General features: G+C 51.8%; 9 protein-coding genes across 9 annotated transcripts; 3 read left to right on the top strand and 6 right to left on the bottom strand.

Annotated features, from left to right (window-relative positions):
* Window positions 1-3005: 3005 nt before the first annotated feature.
* Window positions 3006-3791, top strand: BBA_06009 (matrix metalloproteinase-11; the record flags this gene model as incomplete). The annotated part of the gene is made up of 1 exon (XM_008601106.1): window positions 3006-3791. The coding sequence occupies one exon, from the start codon at window positions 3006-3008 to the stop codon at window positions 3789-3791; it is 786 nt and encodes a 261-aa protein (XP_008599328.1).
* A 686-nt stretch (window positions 3792-4477) lies between these two features.
* BBA_06008 (FAD binding domain-containing protein) lies at window positions 4478-6046 on the bottom strand (the record flags this gene model as incomplete). The annotated part of the gene is made up of 1 exon (XM_008601105.1): window positions 4478-6046. One exon carries the CDS (start codon window positions 6044-6046, stop codon window positions 4478-4480), a length of 1569 nt encoding a protein of 522 aa, XP_008599327.1.
* A 1703-nt stretch (window positions 6047-7749) lies between these two features.
* Window positions 7750-8713, bottom strand: BBA_06007 (short-chain dehydrogenase; the record flags this gene model as incomplete). The annotated part of the gene is made up of 3 exons (XM_008601104.1): window positions 7750-7925; window positions 8016-8245; window positions 8367-8713. The coding sequence occupies 3 exons, from the start codon at window positions 8711-8713 to the stop codon at window positions 7750-7752; spliced, it is 753 nt and encodes a 250-aa protein (XP_008599326.1).
* Window positions 8714-9871: 1158 nt separating this feature from the next.
* BBA_06006 (uncharacterized protein) lies at window positions 9872-13169 on the bottom strand (the record flags this gene model as incomplete). The annotated part of the gene is made up of 3 exons (XM_008601103.1): window positions 9872-10406; window positions 10493-10908; window positions 10962-13169. 3 exons carry the CDS (start codon window positions 13167-13169, stop codon window positions 9872-9874), a joined length of 3159 nt encoding a protein of 1052 aa, XP_008599325.1.
* A 410-nt stretch (window positions 13170-13579) lies between these two features.
* Window positions 13580-14688, top strand: BBA_06005 (short chain dehydrogenase; the record flags this gene model as incomplete). The annotated part of the gene is made up of 3 exons (XM_008601102.1): window positions 13580-13621; window positions 13688-13804; window positions 13882-14688. The coding sequence occupies 3 exons, from the start codon at window positions 13580-13582 to the stop codon at window positions 14686-14688; spliced, it is 966 nt and encodes a 321-aa protein (XP_008599324.1).
* Window positions 14689-14812: 124 nt separating this feature from the next.
* On the bottom strand, window positions 14813-18911 carry BBA_06004 (Urb2/Npa2 family protein; the record flags this gene model as incomplete). Its single annotated transcript, XM_008601101.1, has 2 exons — window positions 14813-18843; window positions 18905-18911. The coding sequence occupies 2 exons, from the start codon at window positions 18909-18911 to the stop codon at window positions 14813-14815; spliced, it is 4038 nt and encodes a 1345-aa protein (XP_008599323.1).
* A 417-nt stretch (window positions 18912-19328) lies between these two features.
* On the top strand, window positions 19329-19695 carry BBA_06003 (DUF543 domain-containing protein; the record flags this gene model as incomplete). The annotated part of the gene is made up of 2 exons (XM_008601100.1): window positions 19329-19409; window positions 19501-19695. 2 exons carry the CDS (start codon window positions 19329-19331, stop codon window positions 19693-19695), a joined length of 276 nt encoding a protein of 91 aa, XP_008599322.1.
* A 292-nt stretch (window positions 19696-19987) lies between these two features.
* On the bottom strand, window positions 19988-20527 carry BBA_06002 (uncharacterized protein; the record flags this gene model as incomplete). The annotated part of the gene is made up of 2 exons (XM_008601099.1): window positions 19988-20323; window positions 20354-20527. The coding sequence occupies 2 exons, from the start codon at window positions 20525-20527 to the stop codon at window positions 19988-19990; spliced, it is 510 nt and encodes a 169-aa protein (XP_008599321.1).
* A 1864-nt stretch (window positions 20528-22391) lies between these two features.
* On the bottom strand, window positions 22392-24709 carry BBA_06001 (uncharacterized protein; the record flags this gene model as incomplete). Its single annotated transcript, XM_008601098.1, has 2 exons — window positions 22392-22549; window positions 22612-24709. 2 exons carry the CDS (start codon window positions 24707-24709, stop codon window positions 22392-22394), a joined length of 2256 nt encoding a protein of 751 aa, XP_008599320.1.
* Between the last annotated feature and the right edge of the window lie 340 nt (window positions 24710-25049).

Here is a 25049-nt window from a genome sequence, read left to right as displayed (position 1 = left end):
TTGCGGGTTGCGACACCCAAAGGCGCACAGAGCTTTCTATGTCAATGAATCGGCAAGACGGGAAAATGTCTGACGTGGTGGCTGAGATTGTGTAACTTGTCAAGGTGCATATATCTAGTTGAATGTCGCACAGAGTCGAGCGAAAGAAGGCGCTGCTTTGCCGATTTCAACGAGGATGGCGCGCCGAGACTAGGAATTAGAAAAGAGAAAAAAAAACCCTGTGTGGTGCTGGTCGGTCGATGGAGAAGGAAGGAAGAGGTTGATGCAAGATGCAGGCAAGAGGAGTCTTTACGAGTCGGGAACCAAATCCATGGCCGCAGGCGTCTAGCAAGGCAAATAGGACATTTTGTCTCTGGAGGTGAGCTGCAGCGGTGTTGCCTTGCATGTCCTGCAGCTGAGCCTGCAGCAGGCTTGACCGTAAATTCGAATGGCTGGGAAGCAAAGCGAGGGCGGGGAAGAGGCAACGTTAGACTGCTTGGCTACTAACAGATCTGCCTAGTCCGTAGTACTGATTTCTGTTAAGTTGACACGATGCGGCGCCAGGTGCCCGCTAAAACTACAGGGGCCGGCCCGCTGTAATCGCTCCATGTGGTACTCCGTAGAGTCCACCTTGACGCAAACGAGCCGCTAACAGATTTTGCCGACACATGCCACTTGGAGCAGGCACAGCAGGTTAGCGATTACGATGCAAGGTCCGCTAATATAATTACAAGGCCGCATTACGGTGCATCATTAGGACCCATCTTTGCAAAGTTGCTCTTTGGCACCGCAAACACAATTAGGCCGCTATACCCCGCCGCCGAAATTACATTACTATGCCTGAAGATAATTTGTTAGACCTAGCTAGCTGGTTCTGACTTAGCAGGTGTATGTGCTGGACGTGGCCCGTACACAGCTATAAGTAGCCAGAATCAGGCCAGTACTAGCTAGCAAGAATAAAGCTTTTATATCACCATCACTACTACCAGTACCAGCGTACTATCGTCTTTATCGACGTAACACTAAGGCTAGCCCATGATAATAAGAGGTATAGTCTAAGCTAGCTAATCATAGTTCTAGAGGGAGGGAATAGAGAATAGACCGGCTTGTCATAGTAGGGAATCGGTTGGCCTATTATAGTTATGGAAGAACCCCGAAATTTATAACATCCGTTTTATAATCTACAACACGTAACAGCTAATGTGCCCCTTAACCACTTCACATGCTCTACCATCCTGCACTATTTTTCCCTCCTAGCACACGCATATCAAGGCGCCGCATAGAGGCACATAAGACGCTTGAAAGAGGCGCTTCAAGGCACTCTCAGGGGCCATATCGAAAGCACGCGCTGGAGGTACGCTGAATGCACGCTAGAGGGCGATTTTTTGTTAGTGACTCTGATTGGTCCGTTAAGGCCCATAAATTACCTTAATAGGCCAGAATCACGTTACAAGATTCAAATCGTGCGTTACAAATTTCAGGGTTCGTCATGGAGGGTGGGAATCCGCCTTGAGTTGGACTAATCTATTGCAGGAGAGTTGAGGCAGGAGCAGCCTTCGGTTCAACCAGCCGAGAGGACCAGTATAGTGCGGGGGAGCCGGTGACAAGCCTCCAGGTCGACTAGCCTAGAGACTCCAGAGGGGGGTGGGGATCAGCTGGTCGGCTAGCTGGTGAAGATTACTGCACCTACTAACCGATGACTCCCTCCTTCCTCTTCAGTGCACCTAACGCTCTGTATGCCAAGTTTGCAATAATAGCCTGTAGTGCCAGGCACGCACGCATGTTCACTTGTAAATTCGGTACAATACACTTGAACAAAAGCTTTTCCCGTCGAAACTACCTCCCGTCAGCTTAATCCTGCTGGGGAGATTCGTCGCCTTCATACGAGAGCATATGGAAATGGGGGGTGTGCCTTTATACGACAGCGTACATATAAGAGCGCATAAAAGTAGGTTGTGTGCTTTCATACGACAGCGTTTGCCTTTCTACGAGAGCGTGTGTAAATAGGCGCGTGCCTTCGGGTTGAGCTGGGCACAACGCCTACTCCCGTTCCAGCCTCTTGCTTTCGGCCAGTTTCCGTGCGCACTCCCTAGCTAACACGAAGAGATGCTTTCTGTAAGAAGCCTCAGCTGAAGCAGTAAAAATGTGGACCCCAACGTTCATTGATGTGGCTTAGGCCTTGTACGTTTATATCAGCGGCCGATAAACCTTATACAAACTTTAATCTCATTACACGCACATCACATGGCTTCCGTGAGACGAAATTATAACAGTAGTGCGATTCAGCCCTGCGAAGCTCTACTGATATAGCGCCAGATGCTAGTGATATTATAGAGGCTTTAGCTTTCACACCTAGCAACCATATCAACCACATTGAAATAAAGCATGAGTGCATAGGCGGATCTTGCCGTGATTCTTCTTTCTTTTGACGACAGTGTCTTAGAATCGCCACCTAACTGAACTAAAGCGTGAGTGCATAGGCGGATCTTGCCGTGATTCTTCTTTTGACGACAGTGTCTTAGAATCGCCACCTAACTGTAATCCAGTGGCTTCAGGCCTAGACGGGTCTTTAAAGAAGTAACTCCTTAAAATCAGTACGGCCTTTAAGATGTACAGAAGGAGATATATATGTCACCTTCGCTAGAGTGAGAGAAAGCGCGAGAAGGTGACCGGGGGTCGTTTAAACTGGCTTTATGGCTTGGCTGTTTGCAGAGTAAACTCACGATAGGAGATTATTATATACGCCACTTAATACACTATTACGTCTTACTGAGCTTCATAGCTGAACATTGCTCTAATAGGTCTTTGAGTATTTATATCTCACTCTCCGCCCAAATGAGCAGAACTTGAATCAAGGTTACTCAAATCAATCTCTCAACTATCTGTCTCTTTTTGACACCGTGGATACCAACAACCTTCCCGATTGGTGTGGTACTATTGCAAGACCAAGAACAAGTCCAGGATCATTGACGTCCCCAACCACCAAGACTCTCAGAACTTTGACTCATTTGTCTACTCCTCCAACCATGGCGTCTCAAAACGTACTGACGGTCTCATCCAACACGAAGCAGAAGCTTCAGGTCATCAATCATGCTGGGGGTAAAGCCCCAGCCACCTTGAGCAAGGAAGACCTCAAAAAGAATCTTGAGCAGAAGGCTTCAGATGCTCCGTCCAATGGAGAGCCGGTCTATACATGCGTGACCCAACGCAATGCTCCACGTTCTTCTCCAGCTGCCATTATGGTTGGCCTGTTTGAAGAAATTCCTCGCTGGAAAGCTGGCTCCGTCATCAACTTCGCCGCCTACGCCGATGGCTATCCGGCGCCTGGTGATGCTATTTACGCGGCGAACTGCCTCATCGAGGCCGCCGAGGTATGGAACTCGGCAAAAGTCGGAGTCACGTTCAAGTGGGTGCCCAATGTCGAAGATGCGGCATTTGTCCTTGCCTATGGCGGCAAGTTGAGCACCGTTCTCGCCAGCGCCTTCTTCCCGGGCAAGATCGACCTAGAAACTTTGTACGTGTACGAGCACGGCTTCGACAAGACCGAAAAGACCTCCAAGAGAGGCAAGTATAGCAACTACCAGATCATGAAGAATGTTTTCCTGCACGAGCTGGGCCATGTCTTGGGCTTGAGACATGAATTTGCTATGGACCCGGGCACCTTTGAAGGGGGTGCCATCGTGATGGGCTCTTCGAATATCGAGTCCGTCATGAGCTACGTCTTTCCACCCGAGCTACAAGAGTCTGACATCAAGGACACTCGATACTTCTACAAGCATCCCCTGATCGTTGACTACGCTCCTAACAACTAGGGCTGGATGGCCAGTCTAGAAAGGCAACAAACTGTTGAGTCTAGTATGCGATCTGTGTTACGATCTGCGTCAGTTGCTAGTTGTGGGGCTGGTTCGGGCGTGTATATCCGGGGAAGTTAGTTCTGCCTTGACTTTAACTTTCTTTTCGGAGAGTAGAGGCACCTTGCTTTATCTCTTCTTTAATTAATGTAATGTTTAATAACTAGGAAGTAGTATCTTAGGTAGTCTAAATTGTCTTTATTTATATACTAATATTACTAAATTAAACAAATTTATATTGAACCCGGACTTGATGAGCTATGCCTAATTAAGTAATTCATATAGACCCCTTAGGGCAGCTATTCCCCGCAAGGCCTTTAAGGTTATCTAACTCTTCTGTATTATCTCTGCATTGACTGTGTTATCGCTAAGCCCGTTGCGCTTATTAGTGATGAGTTCACTGCCGTTAGAGAACACGCGCTCTAGTTCTGCGCTTATAGCCGGTATTTTGTTATTTTTATTGGAAGTAAAGTGGTGCATTGAGCGGACTGGTGCACTGACCCCGCCAACACGGTATAGGTCGCTTGGTTGTTCAACACGTAAACTACTTATTTAATACCAACCCTGCAACTTGTAAACTACATACACAGACTCTGTATATTACTACAATTGTAAAAACAGAAAGACCAACAAGGACAGAGGGCTATTTACTTGGCCGCTTCTACACAAAATGGATTGGCAGTGAATATGCCCTTTGGGTCAGCTTGCTTCCTGATCTGCTGCAGCTTCTGATATGTTTTGGGATCGTAGTAATACTGCCAAACATTCTTCATGTCCCAATCACCATAAGATCCCCAGAGGAGGCGGCGGTCGTCCTTGCTAAAGTGAATAAGTGACCCCTTATCGTTTTCAGCCTGCCATTCATCGGCTTTGTTCTGAGTGTCTTGGTAGAAGATGTCCCAAGTGCCGGCAAGGGTGGCATCCCTCCAGCTATAAGCCGTGCCATTATTGGCATTCTTCCAAAACATTGAATTTGTTCCGCCCATGGCCTGCAACTGGGAGGATACCCATAGGCCATTATCCTCCTCAGAAAGAACCTCATCGATGCGCCCAGAGAACCAATCGGACCAACCGTCTATGGAAAGCGTGGTTGATTTGGTCGTCTGGGTGCGCTTAACGTATGGGTGGGGGAACTCGCGTGGACTTCTGAAGAGCCACCATGATGTGATTTTCGACATTGGATATCCTTCAGGGGTCTCCTTGCCAAACTTCAAGAAGTGGGGAATACTCCTGATTCGGTCGAACAGGTCAGGTGAATAGGTATCCGTCCCGAAATTAACCCATTGCGCGTACACAACGATGAGTGCATACTTGAACTTGAATAGATCGGCTATGTGATCTTTGCCGTCATGAATTTCGTTTGGCAAGTTTTCCTTCAGTTCGCTTTCTGGGCCGGGGAACAGGTCCAAAAGGTTTGTCTGCCTGCTGAGGACGTTGACGTTGAAGTCGTAGCTGCGCTCTAAATTTGGATCCTCTCCCTTCTCCACGAGAATGTCAAGGAGATACTTCAATGTGTCCGGTTTGTAGGGAAAAGCCATCCATAGTCCCTTGGAACCTTGATACTTCCGATCTTCTTGGACTTCGACCTTGAAATGCGTCAAAACTCCCATGTTGCCAGGGCTGCCACCAAGAAATCCATAGAACAAGTCGGGATGGGTTTCTTTGGTAATTTTGACTACATTGCCGCTGTAATCTACAATCTCAAGTTCGACGATATAATCGCCCAACAGGCCAAAGGATCGAGCAAGCATTCCATAACCGCCTGTCTGGACGTGCCCTCCAAGGCAAACCGTGGCACACTGTCCTGTTGGTAGGAATACCTCGTTGTCCACAAGAAAGTCGTAGAATTCAGACAAGGTCCAGCTGACACTTGATTTGATATAGACCTTGTCGTTGATAGTATCACGGATCAGTTGCAGATCAAGCTTGCGTTGTCGGAAGGTAGGTTTCAAGTCCAACTGGATGCCATTAGGACCAGTTGAGGATGCACCACTGTACTGGTGGCCTCCACTTCTAATGGCAATCGGCTTGCCAGTAGAATTGGCATATTTGACAACATTCTGGATATCTTCGATACTCGTGGGCTGCAAAATTGCTCCAGGGTTCATGTCGTGCTCCTCTCCATAAGTGGACGTAGCGTACAAGTCGTTTGCCTGTGTATAGGCGGCTGTTCCTGGCATGAACTGGTTGCCTTGAATTTCTGGGTTGAAAGTCATCATGTATGAACAAGTTTTCGATGCCTAGCTTTAGATTGCCAATTAAAGAATCAGTGATTGATTTGCCTCAGAGACGGGCCATTGTCTATTAATATATACGATCGAGCATAACATCAGTAGGCATTATTTCTTGGACGCGTGATCTTGATTCTCAGCCCACTGTGAATAGCGTGTAATGAAACACATATGACGACTCCCTTACATGTGACGACTGGCTTGTGTGAGCGCTGCAAATGCATGAAAAGAGGGGTCCAAAAGCTAAATTAACGGTATCTTCCAGCGGCTGAATGGCTGAAAATCCGCTGCGGTACTAGATGCGGGAAGTGACTTTAACAAATGGACGCATCCAGAGTAATCACATGGTCTGGAGTATGAGCGGGCTGCTCAGATCCGTGCATCCGAAGGTTGGGACAAGGTTCACTATGAAATTTACAGCGGGGACTCTTCCTGGCTTGGCAGCCGTTACGCAAGTGGTATCTCTAAAAGCAACTTGATTAGTTTCTCTATAATTGAAAGTTGGCCGTCTGAGATGTGTGATGAAGAGATGGTCCGCCGTGTTCTTGGGAGACTTGCGCAGACGAAATGCTGAGAGTTGAGTGCTGGCCAAGTATTCAGCGCCAGACAGTTTATCAAAACCGTTTGTTAAAGTTCAGGATGGAAGGCCTTCCGACCTGGATCTGCTGGGGCTGAAGTGCAAAAAAAATACGGGTTGCCAAATGCGGGGAATTGACGCCTCGTAGTCGTGTGGCTGGACGAATGCCTTATGTACTCTATTCTGACATCTAATCGTCGCTCTTTCTTGGCATCTATAATAATTAGCGTATAGAGTAGGTTTTCAGCGTGGAGTCCGTTTTCACCTCCCCCATGTTGCAATCGGAACCTTCTACGAACCCCCAGATTTATAATATATATTTTAAAATATGTAACGTAGGCGAATGTACCCCTTAATAAATCTTCCTATCCTCTACCATTTGTTCAATCAAGCCTCTATAGTATAGTGGTCTTATACCAGAGAGTTCTACATAGGTTAGTATATAATTATTAGTTTAAATCTAGCTAGAGGCACCTTTTTTTTTGTTCTTTTTTCGCTAGGAAGCCAGGGACTAAATATCAACAATTTATAAAGGAATTAAACTAGAAGAAATCTGAGGTAACTATGGATTTAGGTAGAGTAAAGAATATATTATTAGGTATATACTAACTACTATATAATAATAACTATTATAATTAATATAAAATTATATATAACTACTATAAATGGTAGATTTAAGGACTTGGAATCATTAAAATATATATTTATATATAATAACAAAGTAAAATTGATATATATAATGGCTTCTTTGCTCGTTACCTAGGTAGAAGAGTCGCCCCCACGCAACCCACTGCACAAACCACACCAGCGGCCCTCGTCTTGACCTCTTTTTGTATCTGCAAATCCATCGCTCCTGCAGCGATCCATCTCTATGGAAACTTCATCGGACCCTTTAGGCATCAACAATCGATCTCATCGGGCAGATATTGTCCACATTTCCGGTCTATGCTGCGGCTCGTGCGCTACGTACGCTACAGTTGCGAGCAGCAAGCAAGTCAGCTGCAGTGACACTGGACGATTCTCACTCATTCAACAAATCAATAGTTTCCACTAATCCGGCATTCTCGTTCATATTTCTATTGAAGTTGGGCACAAATGCATCCTCCCCCGTCTACCGAGTCGTGTAGCCCCCGTTGGCAAACAGCGTCTGGCCGGTGATCCAGCCGCCCTCGGTCACCAGGAAGCGTACCAGCGGCGCAATGTCCTGCACCTCGGTCAGCCGTCCGCCCAACGCCTGGCTCTTGTGAAATGCGACGGCCTCGTCCGACTCTTGAGGGTAAAAGAATGCTAGAACAACGTAAGTCAGTTTGACGCCTTGCTGCATGACGTGGGCGGAAAACGTTGCAAAAGAAAAAAAAAGAAAAAAAAAAAACGTACGGGTGTCCATGGGACCGGGCGCGACGGCGTTGACGCTCACCAGCCGCGACTGCAGCTCCTTGGCGGCGCCACGCGTAAAGTGCTCGACGGGCGCCTTGGACCCGGCGTACGACGTGTACAAGCCGGTAAAGGCGGCAAGCAGCGCCGTCACAATGGTGACAATCTTGCCCCCGTCGGCGACGTGCTTGCTGCCGGCCTTGAGGATGAAGAAGGCGGCCTTGGAGTTGATGCTGCCAGAATGTCAGTCTTTTTCTTGTCTTGCCGCAATGAAAAGCTGACAAAGCTACAAGAGATTTGGGAACAAGGGGGTAAGAAAGAAAAGAGGAAGAGGAAGAGGAAAAGCAGACTCACGCAAACATGGAATCGTATTCCGCCTCGGAAATCTCCCCAATCGCCTTCTTCAGCACCTTGCCCACCGTATTCACCACAATGTCGATCCGGCCCAGATCCGCCTTGGCCGCCTGGAACAGCTTCTCCACGGCCGCCTCGGTCGTCAGGTCGCCCTGGTAAAACTTGACCTTTGCGCCCGGATACTGCGAGGCCAGCTGCTGGCCCAGCGCGTCGGCGTCGGCCTTGGACTTGGCCGAGTTGTAGTGCAGAGCCAGGTTGGCCCCGAGCCCGGCGAGCTCCCGCGCGATCTCGGCGCCCAGGTTCTTGGCGCCGCCGGTGATGAGGGCGACTTTGCCTTGGAGAGACATGGTGAGCTTTGTACGTGTTTTGCAATGATGATGCGGCGCAAGTAGCGTTTGCGATGGAAAGTAGTATGCGGCTGTTGGGGGAGGCGTTTCGGGTGTCCTGTGTAAGTGGAAGTGAAGCAGAGGAGAATACAGCAATCAAATGAAAACAGGACAAAACAAGCTGTTTAAATAGTTCTTGTTACCGAGATCTCGAGCCTTGCCAATGACTGCATACCACCGCCCATTGACGTATTCGTTTCATCGAAGCGTCTGGCCAAACTCTCATCAGCTACCCACACTGATAGCTCCAACGCGGTACACCAGCCAATGTAGATGATGCACAGTGAAAGCTGGTACCAAGCTAGTCCTCACACTCCAAACGCCACTCAGCTTCAAAAATCTACTCTACTTCAAACTTTGGCGAGGTCAGGCATGGGTGGGGGGATCGGCATGGCTGAATCGGAGTAAGCGTGCGAGCTGGGTCGTTGTAATTCCGATGCTGCCCCCAGCGTTTGACCACAACTTCTCTCTACAACCCACCACGGCGGTTATTAGGTACAACGTCCGTCAATAAGGTTAGAGGGATAAGTACGGAGTAACGTTGGACGGCTTTGTGGATTCAGTAGTTCTCGCCCGGAGCTAGGGATTGCGCTCCATTCTGTAAAGCCGGTTTGTTGCTGTTCTCAGCCTGCCTGCCATTATGCGCACCAAACTCTGTTCAGTGGGTGCCATCATCGGCTTTCTGCATTACTCTTGAAGGTGATAGCAAAAAGCAGTCTTTCCTTTTCACATCTCTAGGGTGAAAATATTCCTTTCCCCTCTTTCCCCAATTCTTGTATGTAATCCGTCTTTCGGATCTCTGCAAGGTACTGCGCCCTTCTCTCCGAATCAGATCTTGGAGTTGCATCTTACTTGCGCACGCCTTTCTACTAGACCAATTGACGCAACTTTGTTCGCAGATGGCGTAAAATATCATCTTTTACGATTCAATGACATTCAGCTCTTAGGTTGCCTCCTACAACGCACTTCCCCATGCAAACGTAATAGTAAATTCATGCCTTCTGTCTTCAGCCGGCATAATTGGCCATCCTTGTTCAAGTTGGCTTTTCCATCTCCATATATACATCTATACAAAATTTGCATCAACCCCTCAACACGCACGACTATATTCTGCCCTCGTCAGCTCCTGCCCCGACTTGCCATCACCTCGTCGAGCTCAACGTGCACTCGCAGTCCTTTTGCCGTCATCATGCCATACACAGAACGCAGCTCGTCCGACGCCAGATCCCCCGTGAGCGTCGTAAACGCCTCCATAAACACCGACTTCGCCCAGGGACAGTGGCGCAGCGCGCGGTACAGCACATCCACCGCACCCTTGCCTCCGCGCCGCAGCTGCCGCCTATGCGCGTGCGCGAACCGGACGTACCACGCCCAGAGCGTCGCGCTCGCCCGGCAGGTGTCGCTGCGGACGGCCTGCTCAAACGCCGCCTGCGCCGTGTGCGCGTTGCCCCGCGCGAGCTCGTGCTGCACGGCAAAGAAGCGCGCGCCTACGCTGTCTGCCCGCGGCGCCTGATCGCGCAGCAGCTGGCGCGTCTCGTCGACGATGCGGAGGCCGGCGTCGGACCACTCAAGCATCGAGAGCAGAATGGTGTTGGAGGGAAAGCTCTGCAGGTGCTTGCGGACCTGATCTCGAATGTAGACTCTGCGGTGCGGCCTAAAAAGAATTAAACGGGAGCTGTTAGCTGCAGATTCTGGTTTCGACAACATGGTCTGGTTTTGACAACATGGTTCTCAACGTACCCTCTTGTAGCATGCATGTATAGCAGATGAGCACCAAACTGGACGAGACGCTCGCCGGAGGGGCTGGTGCCGTGTCCGCGTGCCGCGATTTCTTGTCTTGCATAGTCCAGCGTCTGCATAGCCGCTGCTATGTTGCCCTGCGAGAGCGACATGGGCTCCGTGGCTTCACCATTGGTCAGGTAGCTGTGTAGAACAAGACACTCGGCGGCTGTCTCTGCCGACTCAACGTCACCCGTAAACAGTGCCTCCGACATGCCGTCTGAAAACGTGGTTCTAGCTTTGAGTACGTCGGCAAAAGAGACCTCTGCACTGCTGGCGGCGCAGAGGGCCCTTTTAGAGGCCGCGATATCTCCATTTTCGAATGCTATCCAGGCTGCAGTATGATGTAAACGAAGGCGACTGCTGTGTTGGGAAAGCTACATTCATGTTAGAACAAGTCGAATCACTTGAATAAAGTACCAATACTTACCATCGAAGATGCGAGTGATGATTCGAGGACCTTTGCCGCCACGTCGGTTGCCCCCCTCGCGTGCTCTGCCAGAGCATAGGCGTTATAAAGAGACGCACTGTCGGGACTTTGCTTTAGTAATTTCTTGGCAGTCTTTTTGACAGATGACGGGTCCCGCGCAAAGGATATAGCCAAGTAGTACTCTGACAGGTCTTTGCACCCGGCAGAGAAAATGAGTTGGCCGAGTAAAGTCTCTAGCCAGCCACCGTCAACCGCAGCGTTTAGTAATTGTGACTGAAAATACGAAAACCACTCCTTTCCAGAAAACAGTAGCCTTGACGATATAGCAAAGGCACTATGCGACCGATCAAAGAGCGGCGGGCGGCGTGAAACGGACTCGTCTTCGTGCAACTCATGTGTTGCGTCGTCGATGCTCACGCTCGGTATGTTGCTCCCTATAGGAGCGAGAAAATGGTCCTTATACAACCTTCTTGCCCATTCACTCGATGAAGCAGGCGGCAAGCCGCAGAATATGAGAAATGCATCTAGAAGAGAGCCGCTTACGCTTGAGAGACAAGACTGCGGGACCATGAAGAGGAATGGCTCAATGTCAGTGTACGTCACAACCCGAAACGGATCATCCTCTGTGCCCTCATCCATTGTCCTCGCGGGCAGCTTGGCCGCATTTGCACTCTCCGCCTCGAGCCGCGCCCAGACCTTGAACGCATCGTCCCTCGACTGCGCCGCCGACGAGGACGGGGCCGGCCGCGGCTCCGGCGGCTCGTCCTCTCCGTTCGCGGCCACGTAGTGTTTCCACCCAGACGCGCCGACTTCACCGACGCGCGGCACTTCGCTCTCCCAAAACGCCTGGAATGAGTCTGGCACCACACCCTGCTCAGCATCGGCGTCTGGCCGGAAAAAGGTAAGCTCCAAAACGGCCTGCCACGTCGCGACCGCGAGCTCCCTGTACCCAGCATCGTACACAAATCTAGTTGCTAGCAGCAACACCTCAATCATCTCGAGATAGGCTTCCATGCTCTTGTTATTCTGGTTTGAAAGATGGCGCAGTCGTTCGACGAGCATCGTCTTCACGCTGGTATAATCAAACTCGGTGACGCTCGTCATGGCAAACTCGAGCCGCATCCGCCATAGGGCGAGCGAGTCTGCTTGACTGCCCAGCTCGGCCCATTTCTTGGCTGCGACCTTGCTGCTCCAGACCTTGGCGCCCTCGCGCATCAGCGGCACGAGGATGCGCTCCCGCTCAAAGGCGTCCTGCGCATTCGCCAGAGCCTTTTCTAGCATTGACACTTTGATCTCGCTATAACTGTGGGATTCGTGATCCGGTGCCGTGCCTTCTGCAGTGCTGACGCGCAGCAATTCGTCTTGATGCTCCACCAGCTCCAACCACGCGTCCACGTCCTCGGGATTATCTTTGACACGGCGGTTGAGCTGAATCGACTTCCACTTCATCGGATTGCTGGCCTCTGTATCATCCCCCTCGTCAGAGCTGTCCGTGTCTGAGTCCATGTCGCTGTCGTATGCTTTCGGTTTGGCCTTGCCCTCTATCGATCGATACGACTGCTCTGCTTCGTCATCGGACGAGTCCTCTTTTTCTTTCTGCTTCTTAGAGCTCCTCAACGACAAGAATCCCTCATCTTCGTCATTTTCTCCTACTGGTGCTACTCGCCTCCTTCTCAGCGAAATAGGCTGTGAATGAGCGAGTGGTCGCTTAGCGCGGAGCCCGTCTCGATCTCTGTAGCGGGGCAGGCCCTCCCCGGGCATGCGAAGACTAAAAGATTCGTTGGGACCATCGCGATGGATGAACAACCGACCAGAAGTCCCCAAGACTCGTCCGCGGCCATGGCGATAGTAGGCAGGTACCTGCGACCTGTCCAGTGTCCCATATCTTCGTATTAGCGGGTCGCCCTTTGTGTCGAGTATGAACAGTTCTGGCCCCGAGTCGCGCGCGGTCGACTTCACCTCTGCGGATTTGCTCTCTGTGCGACGTTCGCGCTCACGGGACCGAGGGCGCTCTCTTCGTCGCTTGGACTCTCTGCTGCCGTCTCGACCATGGCGCTCGTGCCTGTCATCGTGAGAGCGCTTCTTCCGTTCGCCACGCGAGTCTCTCTTCTGGCTTGCATCTCGCGGCTTGGACTTCTCCTGTGTCGACTGTGATTTGAACGACCCAAATTTCGGAACCACCAGATTGTCTCCCTCATCGCCCGACATGGCGTCGCGTGCTGGCACCAAACCTCACGGACTTTGCGCAGTGTGAAATCAAAGCTTCAGCGCATGAATTCTCGACAAGGTAAGGGCGTTTTCCAACTATACAATGAATACTCTGTAGTATGGACTACAATGTGCAGTCTAACTGGCAACATGAAGGGAATTATAGTGAGTCGCATTCGTTGTGGTTGAAATTAAGTTGGCCAGGCACCCGTGCTTCTGTGACTCCCTGTGGAGCTCTGGCGCGACCACTAAATTCGACAGCTCCCGTCCATCAACGACGAGCTTCAACCCCCCCCCAGTATACCAGCAACCTTCTCCGCCACGAGCCTCTGCCCTGAATGGCTCTACTGCAGTCACCAATTCTCTGGATTACAGTAACGCTGGTCGTCACACTAGTTGTCGCCGGCACAATGGGTCTCTTTGGCGGCAACAAGATGCCAGTGGACGGCAAGGTAGGAAGGAGCATGACCCTCGGGTTTCGCCATCAATCTACTCAGCTTCTAATGCTCTCCCTATAGACTGTTCTGATCACTGGCGGGTCGGAGGGGATGGGCCTTGCCGTCGCGACGCAGCTCTCTGCCAAGGGCGCCAACCTAATTCTCGTCTCCCGCAACGCCGCCAAGCTCGAAGAAGCCGTCAAGGCTGCCAAGGCATGCATCCCATCTCTTCCCTCTCTTTAAAAGTGTACCGCTGACAATATTATTCTTCTCAGGCCGCCGCCAAGAGCCCCGCGACGCAAAGATTCCATTACATCACCGCCGACGTCTCCGTCCCCTCGTACGCCGACTCAGTCGTCGCTGCCGCCACGACATGGAACGACGGCCGCGCGCCCGACATTGTGTGGTGCATCGCGGGCATCTCGGTGCCCAAGCTCTTTGTGGAAACGGACGCAGCGTCGCTACGTCAGCAGATGGACATCAACTTTCACGGGACCGCGGACATGGCGCACACCATCCTCCGCGCGTGGCTCGCCCCCGACAACAACAACAACAACAACAACAACAGCGAGCAGCCGAAGCACCTCATCATGACAGCTAGCGCGACTGCCTTCTACACAATCCCCGGCTACGCGGCCTACGCTCCCTCCAAATGGGCGCTGCGCGGCCTCGCCGACACTCTCTCGCAAGAGGTCCTGCTCTACCCGCAAGACGTCCGCGTTCACATCGTCTTCCCCGGCACCATCCTCTCGCCCGGCTTCGAGGTTGAGGAGCGCACCAAGCCCGAGATTACAAAGAAGCTCGAGGCTGCCGACCCTAAGCAGACACCCGACGAGGTGGCGCGCGCCGCCATCCGCGGCCTCGAGGCTGGCCACTTCATGGTCGTCGTCAACTGGCTCGGCCATCTCATGCGCTTCGGCGTCATTGGTGGTTCTTTTCGCAACAGCTGGATCATCGACACGCTCGGCGCCTGGCTCGTGCCCCTGATCTGGATCTTTGTCCAGTATGACCAGGTCAGTACCGTGCGCAACTATGGCAGGAAGCATGGGCACCCCAGCACGTATACCAACATTCAAAAGTAAATGTCACAGCAAAACCGAAAGTACCCCTAAATGGCGCGAGAAAAACATCACGCACGTGTATATATAAAGAACAGTATTTATTGTATATCCCAATGCTTATGTATATTCCCTTTTCCCTACCCCTTTAAACGCCACTCCATTTACCAAACTTGACATATCGCTTAAACATTTCGCGCAAGATGGCTCTGCCACTCGCATCCATGGCGTCGTTGAGAATCTTGCGCCCCTCTGGTGGCGTAATGTCGAATATAGAATTCATCGCCGGCTCCAGCGCCTCGCGGATTGGTCGCGACACGTTTTCCGTAAGCTGCAACTTTACGTACTGCATCAGGATGATGTGCATGTGGCGTCCAGCAGAGCGCTTGGCCGCATCCGTCGCCGAGTCCAGAGAGCTTTGGTGCTGCGTGCGCGATACGGCGCCTGCTGTAGGCTCGCATACCAGTGTAATCAGGCGCGCATAGGCGTGCGCTTTTGTCTCTTGAGAAGCCGACCACTCTTCATCTGCGAGTTCATGGATGACGAGTCGGTCAAGCAGTGTTTCCAAGACAACCAGAAGCAAGTGATAGTGGCCCTCAATACGCAGCCTGTGTTTCTTGATAATGACGTCAGTGAGCCTGCACAGCCAGATATACGGTAGCCGCGTTTCGTCAGACTCTTGAGCGGGAGAGAGATCGCAGATTGTGCTCAGCGTGGCTTCGACATCCCACTGGCTGACTGCCTGCGGTCTCTTCTCCAGAACAGAGTACAGCGTGCGGCACAGATGAACGTTGGCCGGCGCAGGGGCTTTGCTGAGAACGGTGACAATTTCGCTGTAGGCCGCGGCAAGATCATAGCCGTCAAACTTGCCCGTGTACTCTGGCGACGCTATAATCTGGCTTACAACCTCTTGGATCGCGAGGGTCTGGCCGTCTGTGAAACAGCCAGCGCGCATTGCATCAATCAGGTCTCGCAAATATGCCATCTTTTCTTGCACTCTCAGCGACTTTGTGATGGAGCTGGCAAAGTCGCGTAGGAGCTGGGACCGAAGCTTCTGCGGGAGAGGTGAGAGCGCATCAAACGTCTTGGGTGCTGGCAGCTGAAGAGCCGCAGGCAGTTCATTGCGCAGCAGGGTCTGGACTTTCCAAGCGAGAACATCACCCTCTGCCATCCTGCTGGTGCAGTTTCCAGCAAAAGTTTGCACAGCTGCAGGCTTGCCCTTGTATAATTGCGCCAAGGGCGCAGCGGAGGGCGCTGCATCTGCGGCGGCTAGAAGACAGAATCTCTGTTCCGAACTAGGCTCAGCTGGAAGAGCCTCTGCAGTGATCAAAGGATTGATTGCAAACATAATGGCTTTGGCCAGCATACCTTGGCCCTCAACGACAAGTTCTGAAAGTACTTGGTTGTTGTGCGTGTTAGGTGACCGCGCAACAACTGAAATCAAAGATTTGAGCAAGGAGTAATGAAGACCAGAGAGGTTCTCAAACTTGCTTGCAGATGCCGCGGCAATATAAGCAGAGCAATCGCCAAAATATGTTGTACTTCTCTCGTCCACCTGATCTGCCATTTGTCGAATGGTCGCCGACGCCATCTGAGAAAAGCGCTCGATAACCTCTAATGTCTCTTCGTCGCCGGCAGAGTTTTTGACGACGCAGACAGAAACGGCCTCAGCCAATCGAACAAGGTGATCAAACGTCATGTCGCTGTAGAATGTCGCCCGAGCCATCATCTTGGTTGCCAGGCTCAGTACCTGCTTCCACGAGAATAATGCCGTCTTCTTCGGCGATCTAACCATTTTACCGCTATTGAGATTCAGCGTGTTCATCACTTTTTCTCGTTGCCAACGGTTGAAGCTGTCTAGTGGAATGCGGCTCAAGATATGAAGAACAAGCGTCGCATCGCTATCCGGCCAGCCTTTCTCTTTGCCGGATACCTCTAGTGCTTCAATGACTTCATCAACCAACGTTCGCGCAAGCTTTGCTTCGTTGAGGTTCATGTCATTCAGGAAAACTTTTTGCCAAAGTACCTTCTTGTCCTTGAGGTCAAGTTGAGAAGCGGCTGTCGCATTCTTTAAAGGCTCTGGGACGCCGCCGCTTGCCATTGAGAATAACCGGTTGAATCGGCTGCCGCCAGCAAGAAAGACGTCAAGGTAGCAAGACGCTGGTATCTCATTGTCAAAGGTGTTGAGCTCGGAGCCAGTCCTGTCTAGGACTGTAATCTTCTTGATTGAGGGCTCGGACATGAGGTTCTTGGCGAGACGCTCAGAGAAGTTCTGTATCAGTTTGGCGGGTTCCTTGGCTGCATCAGCATCCGTCGCTAAAGCGTCCCACGCATTGTAGCAGAAACAGAAACATTCAAATGTCTCAGCGACGTCCAAGCCTCCCTTTTTTAATATGTGCTTGACTTTGTCCTTCAATGACTGCCATATGGAGGTCTTCTCATCAGGCTTTGCCCATCGCATTGTCTTTGAGCTAATGCGCCATCTGGCCGGTAAATCAGTCAACCCAGCGCAGGCAGTCCACGTCATTTGAAATAGTCGTAGACCAACCGTGTCAATGAATGTCTCTCGTTTCAAGCCCTCGGATATAGTGTCGCTGACCGTGCAGAGTGACTTGGGGCTGGATTGCGTGCCTTGTGACTCGAGCCAGCTAACAAATTCGGAGAGCTGAGACACACTCAACTCCTTCTCGATCAGGTCATGCAAATACTCACTCTTGTATTTCTTTGGCCCCTCCCCGAACCACGACGATTGTTCTTCTTTCTTGCTTTCCTCGACCTTCCTTAGCTCTGTGAACCACAGCTGCAAAAATGCGACTAGATCGCGTCGAATTACGAAGCTTTGCCGTATGGCACCCAGGACCTCGGCGATTTGCTGATGAGACTCTGTCGACGATGCCTTTGAAATCTTGTCGCAGATCGACGCCAGCAAATCGCTACCATCTCCGCTGGTCTGAAATACGGCCGGGTCACACGCAACAATGCTGCCAAGCAAAGCCCAATCTGTGGGCTCATTTTTCAACACATAGCCGCGGGCAATCTCTCGCAAGTTCTTCACATCCACAGGTATAGACTCTTCGATCGCTTGGCGAATAATTAGCTTGATCAGAATGTTTCGGTCTGGCCTATCATGTATCGCCGTTTCCACCTCTTCAAAGACGCGCTTCATCCATTCGACTGTGTTTTTCCGCCTTTCGCCCTCAGCATTTGTATCTGATGACCTTGCCGCTAAAAAGTACAGTGAAGGCGCCGTCATATGAATTCTTGCCTGTGATACATCCAATGCACGAGTAATGGGAACAAAATCTTGTCTGTTGAGGAACGCCGTTCTGCAGGGAAGAATCAAGTTGCGCTGGAGGAATTCTTGTAGATCCTCGCTCCATCTCGATTTCAGTGTGGTCGGAGTGCTAATGTGTCCATTCTCTGACAGGTTTTCCAAAGAAGCCAAGATGGAGGCCGGTATGGTGAACAGGCGGATAGCGATTTCGGACATGTCGTCATTGCCCTGCATGTGTAAGTCCCAAAGCGACGACGCCACTGCAACCCATTCTTCGGCGCCTTCAATGTCGTACATTTCGGTGTTCATCAGGAGCTGACAGACAGAAAATGCGGGCGCCAGAAGGGCAGCAGTGTCTGCAGCCGACATACAGAACAGCGACCTGATATGCTCGGCGCCAATGTTGTCTCGGGCTATCGCGGCGGTCGCGTCGTCGAGGCGGTTTAGTAGTGAATTCAGCGTAGCGAACAACGACTTTGCAGTAGCAAGGCGCCCGTGTGGCTGTTTTATCTCGTCACTTCCAAACTGAATCATTGACGATCGCTTTCGCTTCTTGGCGATGTGCTGCTCGTTATCGCTGGCGACGATCGAGATGTCCTTCAGTGTTTGTTGAAGAACTGCGACGAATTTTCGGTCCGCCAGAGATTTGGCGAGAGAAAATAGAGGGATTCGTGTGAAAACGCAGTCGAGCATGGTCCACGTCAGTGGATGGCGGCGCATGGCTTCGGCGGTGGTCGCATTGCCATTCATGGACTTGAGCAGCCATCGCAGCGTGCTCTCCTCGGCGGCGTGGAATGAGTCGTCTGACGATGCGACCAGTTTGGTCCAGAGGAGATCCAGATTCTTGCCATCCTCACCTGGACCGCTCTGGTCCAGCCCTCGTACAATCTTGATGAGATTGTCCGCTTCCTATTGGAAAAAGAGTCTTGGTTTGCTTGCTTCTCTAGGAATGACTGTGGAAGAGACCTACCATTGTGAGTTACGGAAGCTCGATCAATACATGCCAAATGCCTTCTTCCCCGAACCACCGACTTTATGCAACATAGAAGACGAAATGCGTTATCTATTGCAAATGCAAAGCTCAGAAAATGTTCTTGCAGTTGGAAAACTGCCCCACATGAAAGTCCAAAAAAACGTAGTTTCTGCCATCACAGTCGTCCCAGAGTGGAAATAGGTTCTCCTCACCGCCCTCGGGTGTGGACGCCAAAGGGCCTACCGGCTGCTTCTCGCCAGTTTGGCGTCCAGTCCCGTCATAGAACCAAGCTTGAGAGCTCCCATTGCGCCATCTTCGCCGAGCTCAACTGCATCTCATATAGGTATGTGGCAGCGCGTGCAATTACTCTGCCCTTGTTCTAACGCTCCCACGTCCGACCCCAGATCTTCATTCACAATGGCCGAATCCAACACCGCCGCTCCAGCTCCGTCGAGCGCCATTTCCCGACCCGTGAGCGAGACTCTTCTCAACGAAAAGGTAGCGCATTACCCCGATCGCGCGACTGATTAAGTCTGCATTAAGCGAATTGACACCGAAATATACTGATGCAGCTGCTATGAACTACTAGTGGGATCGCTGCCTATCGAACCTCCTTGTCAAGTCCAGCATCGGTCTCGGGTTCGGCGTCGTCTTCTCCGTCATCCTGTTCCGCCGCAGAGCTTGGCCCGCCTTTATCGGCGCTGGATTTGGTGCCGGCCGCGCATACGAAGAGTGCAACTTTAACCTGAAGCAGGCTGCACGCGACCTCAAGAAGAGCACATAGACGAACCGGGCGCCATCTGCTGCACCGGAAAACAACATAGACATGTACAAAATTGGGGTTTTGTGAGGGATGAGAAGGGACCGCCAAGCGAAACACAATACTCAACGTGCGGACCTTCACACTGATCGACGACGCCTCGGGCGGCTTTCAAATTCGGTAGTTTTTTTTATGTACAACAAGGCTCTCGAACTTGAACGACCATCTCCAACCCTATTAAAAACGATGATACAGTGGCTAATAACGGTATTCCCTTTTGAACTCCTTTCTTTTCCCCTTGCCAAGTGGTATTCATTTACATCATAACAATCTCCTGGTCAGCTTCATCATGGCTCACGTCGTTCCCCGACGGCGCGATTATCGTATTCTTATGGTCGTCCTGGACCTTTTCCTGGGCAGCGGCTTCTCTGCTGGTGGATGACACGAGCTGGAAGCTCCTTTGTTCTGGCCGGGGCCTGACGTCTTGGCCGCTGGCTGTGGCATCGATCGACGCGGACATTGTGACGCGGCGCGTCAGGATGGCGGACTCTCTCTTGGCATTGTCGGCGAGTGAGGCGCTGCGGCGGCGGACCGAGTCTATTAAGGTGTCGCCATGGTTGTATCTGGCCGTCTCGGCCGGAAGCAGGCTCTTCTATGATGCCTCCCACTTGTCGCTGAACACCGGCTTTTGGTCGTAGCCGTAATCAATCTGCTGCGCCTTGCGCTCGCCCCGCGGCCTGAAGCGGAGATTGATAAAGACAAAGAGGCCAAGCAGAGAGACGAGGACCAAGACGCCGATGGCGAGGATCATAATCTCGAGCCTGCTCTGCTCCAGGGACCGATTGATTGCCGACATGATGTGAAAATGGGTGAAGTTGAAAGTTATAGATTAAGCAAGGATTCAGTAGCGTGTCCTTTATCTGTCGAGGCGGCCTGGCTCCCCCTGGTCAGTCTCTGAAGTCGGTGTAGAAGACGGGGGCTGGTTGATACCTAAGGATGCTTGCGTGATAAATGCTAGTTAGGTGTCAAGAGTCTGGGAGACAGGCTTAGGGGAAAAAAGTCTTGAAGTCTAGGTGAAGAAAGGTTTCCTAGGATATGACTCTAATGGTTCGAAAACGCCATTTCCTAGGGCATTGATTTTTTAGTGAATGGCAGGCAGGGAGGTGCGGCGGCGTGTTGGCACGAGCTAGGTGAAGCAGGAGCCTATCTAAGTACATGTTCATTTACATGTGCCTGCCTGCCGGGCCAAACCTACCTGGGCAATTGTGCACCTTGCTTGCTTGCTTGCTTGCTTGCTTGCTTGCTCGCGAGTTGTTGCTAACAGAAGATGCTGCTAGGAGATAATAATGGTCTGGCATCAAATCAAAGTATCCAAGCTGAGCAGGGATACGCACATTGGCGAGACAGATTGGGCCGCCAGACGTACGACTCGACTACGAATCAAAAACACGATAGCTAGCTGGTCACACAAGACAGCCAATGACAATACTTCATTGTACCAGATCGGCAAGTAGAAGCGCGTGTTTGTTTTTTGCATAGAGCTGCATCGAGTGAATGAGTCTGTGGGATACAGCTACGCCCAACCTCGCACAGCATTACTGCTGCCACCAACCACATTCACGCCCCCGCGTTGGCGTTTTTACAAGAGCAAGCAATCTGCTGCTTTCCCCCCGCAACGAACGGTCGGCAGGATACAGAAGCCCCAGACTAAAAGCTACATTCCAATACAGCCCTTGACAGATGTAAGGAAACCAAAGCCAACCCTGCAAAGCCTAGGTGGTCGTCACGCGCGCCACGGCGAATAGAATATTGACATGTCGGACCCTCCATCCCAAGCCGATGAGAATGCCGAAGAGAAAACTCATCGAAGAAGAGACAGTTTAAAACTATTCTCTGGTTAGAGAAATGCCCGTTCTTCTAGCACACAGATATGACCGGTAGCGAGTTGGCGAATTTCACCCCCGGTTGATTAATCGTGCGAATAAAAAGTGTATGAAGAGAAAAAAGAAATCCAAAATTTAGGCGACTGCTGCGCAACGCTGTACAAAAAGTTTCAAACACGACGGGACTGCTCAAGCATCACGTGCGGGCGACCCACAGGCTGGTTTTTCTGCACGACACCCCCAAGCCAGACCTATTTATTAACTGGTGCCTTCTCTCCCAGCTCTCTTTTCCCATCATCACACACAGCTCCTTTCTGAAGAGCAGCACTGCTCTCTATCTACCGTGTCGTCGGGTCATCTGAATGACTCTTGCAAGATGGCATGTTCGTCAAATGCGGGTTGAGTACACCATCGTAGCCTTGCGGTGTCGTCCCATTTTCTCGGCATCCTCATGCGCACACACACTGGTACAAATCATGCAAACTCGTGACATGCACCAAACGACGACGAGCTTGTCCCTCGTCTGTTTTCTCTATTTACACCCACAGAATGCCTACACCTCGCGCTTCCAATGCGCAAGCGTGTCAACTTTTACATAATCGTTCGAATGTGGGAGAACAAACCTCTGGTCTAGACAACCAGTCCGCTCCACCCTGTTGCCATTGAAGTTTAGTGTGGCACCAGGACTAGAATCGGGCAAACATATCTTGTGTATTCGTTGATTGTATACATTGTCGTATCGTAGTTGTCTGTTTGCTGCCTGTCCATGCTGTGGTTCCATGTCATCCAATCCAGTTTGCACGCTTCACTTCAAAACCGCTCGCTCGAAATATGTCTTTATATCTTGCCACCGAAAATGCGATTCTCGTCCAGAAAGGACAACAAAAACTTGGACACCAGTCTCCCTGTGTATAGGTAGGCTGTATCCATGCTCGCAGGATCATCACCCCTATTGAGCAGCAGCTCATCATCTGCCAGGAACTGCATATCTTGCCCTGTACACAGTATTAGCTTACGATTGCGCTGGGCGCCAGCGTTCCAAGACATCACGACTTACAATCCTCGCCTTGATACAGATCCTGCAGCTGAGCCACGAACTCCATCGCCGGCCTGTCGAGCTCACTCTGCGCCGCAAAGCTATCGTCCAACAGTGGGTTAAAGGGTTTCGTATTTGGGTCCCTCGAGTGCGTCTGATAAATGTGGTGAAACTGGTACGCGAACTGCTTAAACGGCATATTCTCCACCTCTTTGCACATGTCCAGCACAAACGACCGCTTAAACGACGGCGCGTCATTGTTCTTCTTGTTGACCGCGTTTTGCGAAATCACAAAATTGTCCGTCGTCGTCTCTATGGCCTCCATGTACAGGCAGAGCACCAGAAACGCCGCCAGGCTCGGCGCCCACTCCCTGCGGTACTTGGGCTTCAGCGCCTTGGTGAAGAGCTCAAAAAGCTGCTGCATCTCGCGCATGCAAATCTCGTCGGCCAGCGACTTGATCTGCCGTGCGAGCACGCGCGGCGTCACCCACGGGCTGTTCTGCGGTACCAGCCCGGACGGTTGCAGAGCGCGCACAGTGTCGCTGGTGAGGCACAGGTGTCTGGTCATGACATAGTGCATGGCGTAGATGGAAAGGGCCTTCTTCACCATGGCGCAGTTCGTCTGTTGCGCATATCTTTGCACAATGGCGAGAATCTTGGCCGGCAACTTTGTCCATCGTAACGAGTCTGTGACTTGCTCTGCAAAGACGGGCTCTTCTATCAACCGTCGCACATACACCTTGACCTTTTTGCGCACTTCATCTCTTTGGCCGCCGCTTGCAGTCTTCTCAAGCCCTATCGGCGCAGAGCCATTCGAGTCTAGGTGGACTCCATTATGCCCAGAGTTGAGATGCCAATGTTGCAAGACATCGCATGTCTTGGCAGTAAAGAATTTTGCCTCAATGTCAAGCGTCGTGACAAATCGTGCGCCGGAAAATAGCTTCACAGAGCACGACTGCGACGCGCCGCCTATACGAAATTCGTCCACGTTGTCCCGCAAGAACTTGCTCATCTCCTCTTTTTTCAAGTGGGCGCTGATGAATTCCGGAAAGAGAATCGTCAAGAAATCCTGAAACTGCCAGCAGACCACCTGCGGCACCTGCACCATGAGCTTCTTACAGTGCTTGCACGGCCGCTCCGTGTCGCACTTGACCTTGCGGCTGCGGCAGCAGAAACAAGCACCGCGCCGGCGCACCTGTAGGGCATCTTCCTTGGTAGCGTTGGCGAGGGGCCCCTTACGGCCGCGCTGCGTCGTCCGCATCGCCTCGAAGCATTCGTACGGGTTAGGGCGCCCGGCGCTCGCTGTGATGGAGTTTGGAGTGACGATGTGAAATCTGCCCACTAGTTCCGTCTTGCTCTTCCCGACTCTCCCAGTATTCACTCTTCGGATGGCAATCGGTGACGTTTTGCCGCTTCCCTCCGACTTGACCGACGCCGTCGAGCGCGGGCTGGAGGGTCCGACGCTGCGCTGGCTTGGCGACGACATGTACTTGGCCATGCTCATCGACGGTCCTTCACCTGGAGACGCGGCGCCCGCCCCGTGAGGATCCCACTGCACCAGTGTACCCTCGATCTGAAATTGTTGGAAGCCGTCCAGCTCCAAAGTCGGTGCCGGCGTAAGTTGCTGTTGCTCTGGTTGCGCATGGATTGCCGCCGGGGCAGTAGCCATCTGGAACTCGGGCGTGCCAGCCGGGAGGGCCAGCGCCTCTGGCCGCCACTCCGATAGAGAGTTCTGCGCAAAGAGGTACTCCTGGGGCGTCATAAACATGCCGTCTGCCATGAGCTCGCCCGCTGTTACCATGACCAACTCGCCCGATTCCATCGCGCCACTCATCGGAAGCGTCGTGGCCGGCGGGAGGAACACCTGGTCGTCATCCCCCAGTGGCGGCGGCACTGGTGACATGCAGTGCTGCGAGGGCGACGTCGTCGCATTGTGGCCAACAATGGCGAAACCGTTCAGGCTGCCGCTCGCCGGGCTTGGCAGGAATCCAACAGACCCCGGCGCAGATCCGCCGCTCGAATAATCAATGTACTGCCATGATTCGTCCGTGTCGCCGTTGGATTCAAAGTCATAGGGTGACGGATGAGAAGAGCCGTTGTGAGATGAAACGGACGCCATTCCTCAAGTTTCCCCTAGCTGGCGTAGAAAGAAAGAAAGGGGTTCTCGAAGCGCCTAGCTGCGAGGCCTCGTCCAAGCCCTGATTGTTCCCGTGATGCTCGCTTCCGGAGAGTAATGATTACCTGTGAACCAGCGACAGTGAACCGTGGTAAAGCGTTGCGATCGGATCAGTATGCTCTAGTGTAGCGGCCTCGGCTTGAAACTATTGCAGCACAACCTCGTCGCAGCCATGTACAGTTTGCGCAACAAGGCCAAAAGTATCCTTTAAATCGATGATAAAAAGGCTAGAAGCCATCGAAAAGGACGGCTCTGCAGACGACATTATGTCCTCGACAGCGCC

Source organism: Beauveria bassiana (assembly GCF_000280675.1).
Source record: "Beauveria bassiana ARSEF 2860 unplaced genomic scaffold BBA_S00016, whole genome shotgun sequence".
NCBI lineage: Eukaryota > Fungi > Ascomycota > Sordariomycetes > Hypocreales > Cordycipitaceae > Beauveria > Beauveria bassiana.
The sequence above is the reverse complement of the archived record's forward strand: the minus strand, read 5'-3'. Positions and strand labels throughout refer to the sequence as shown.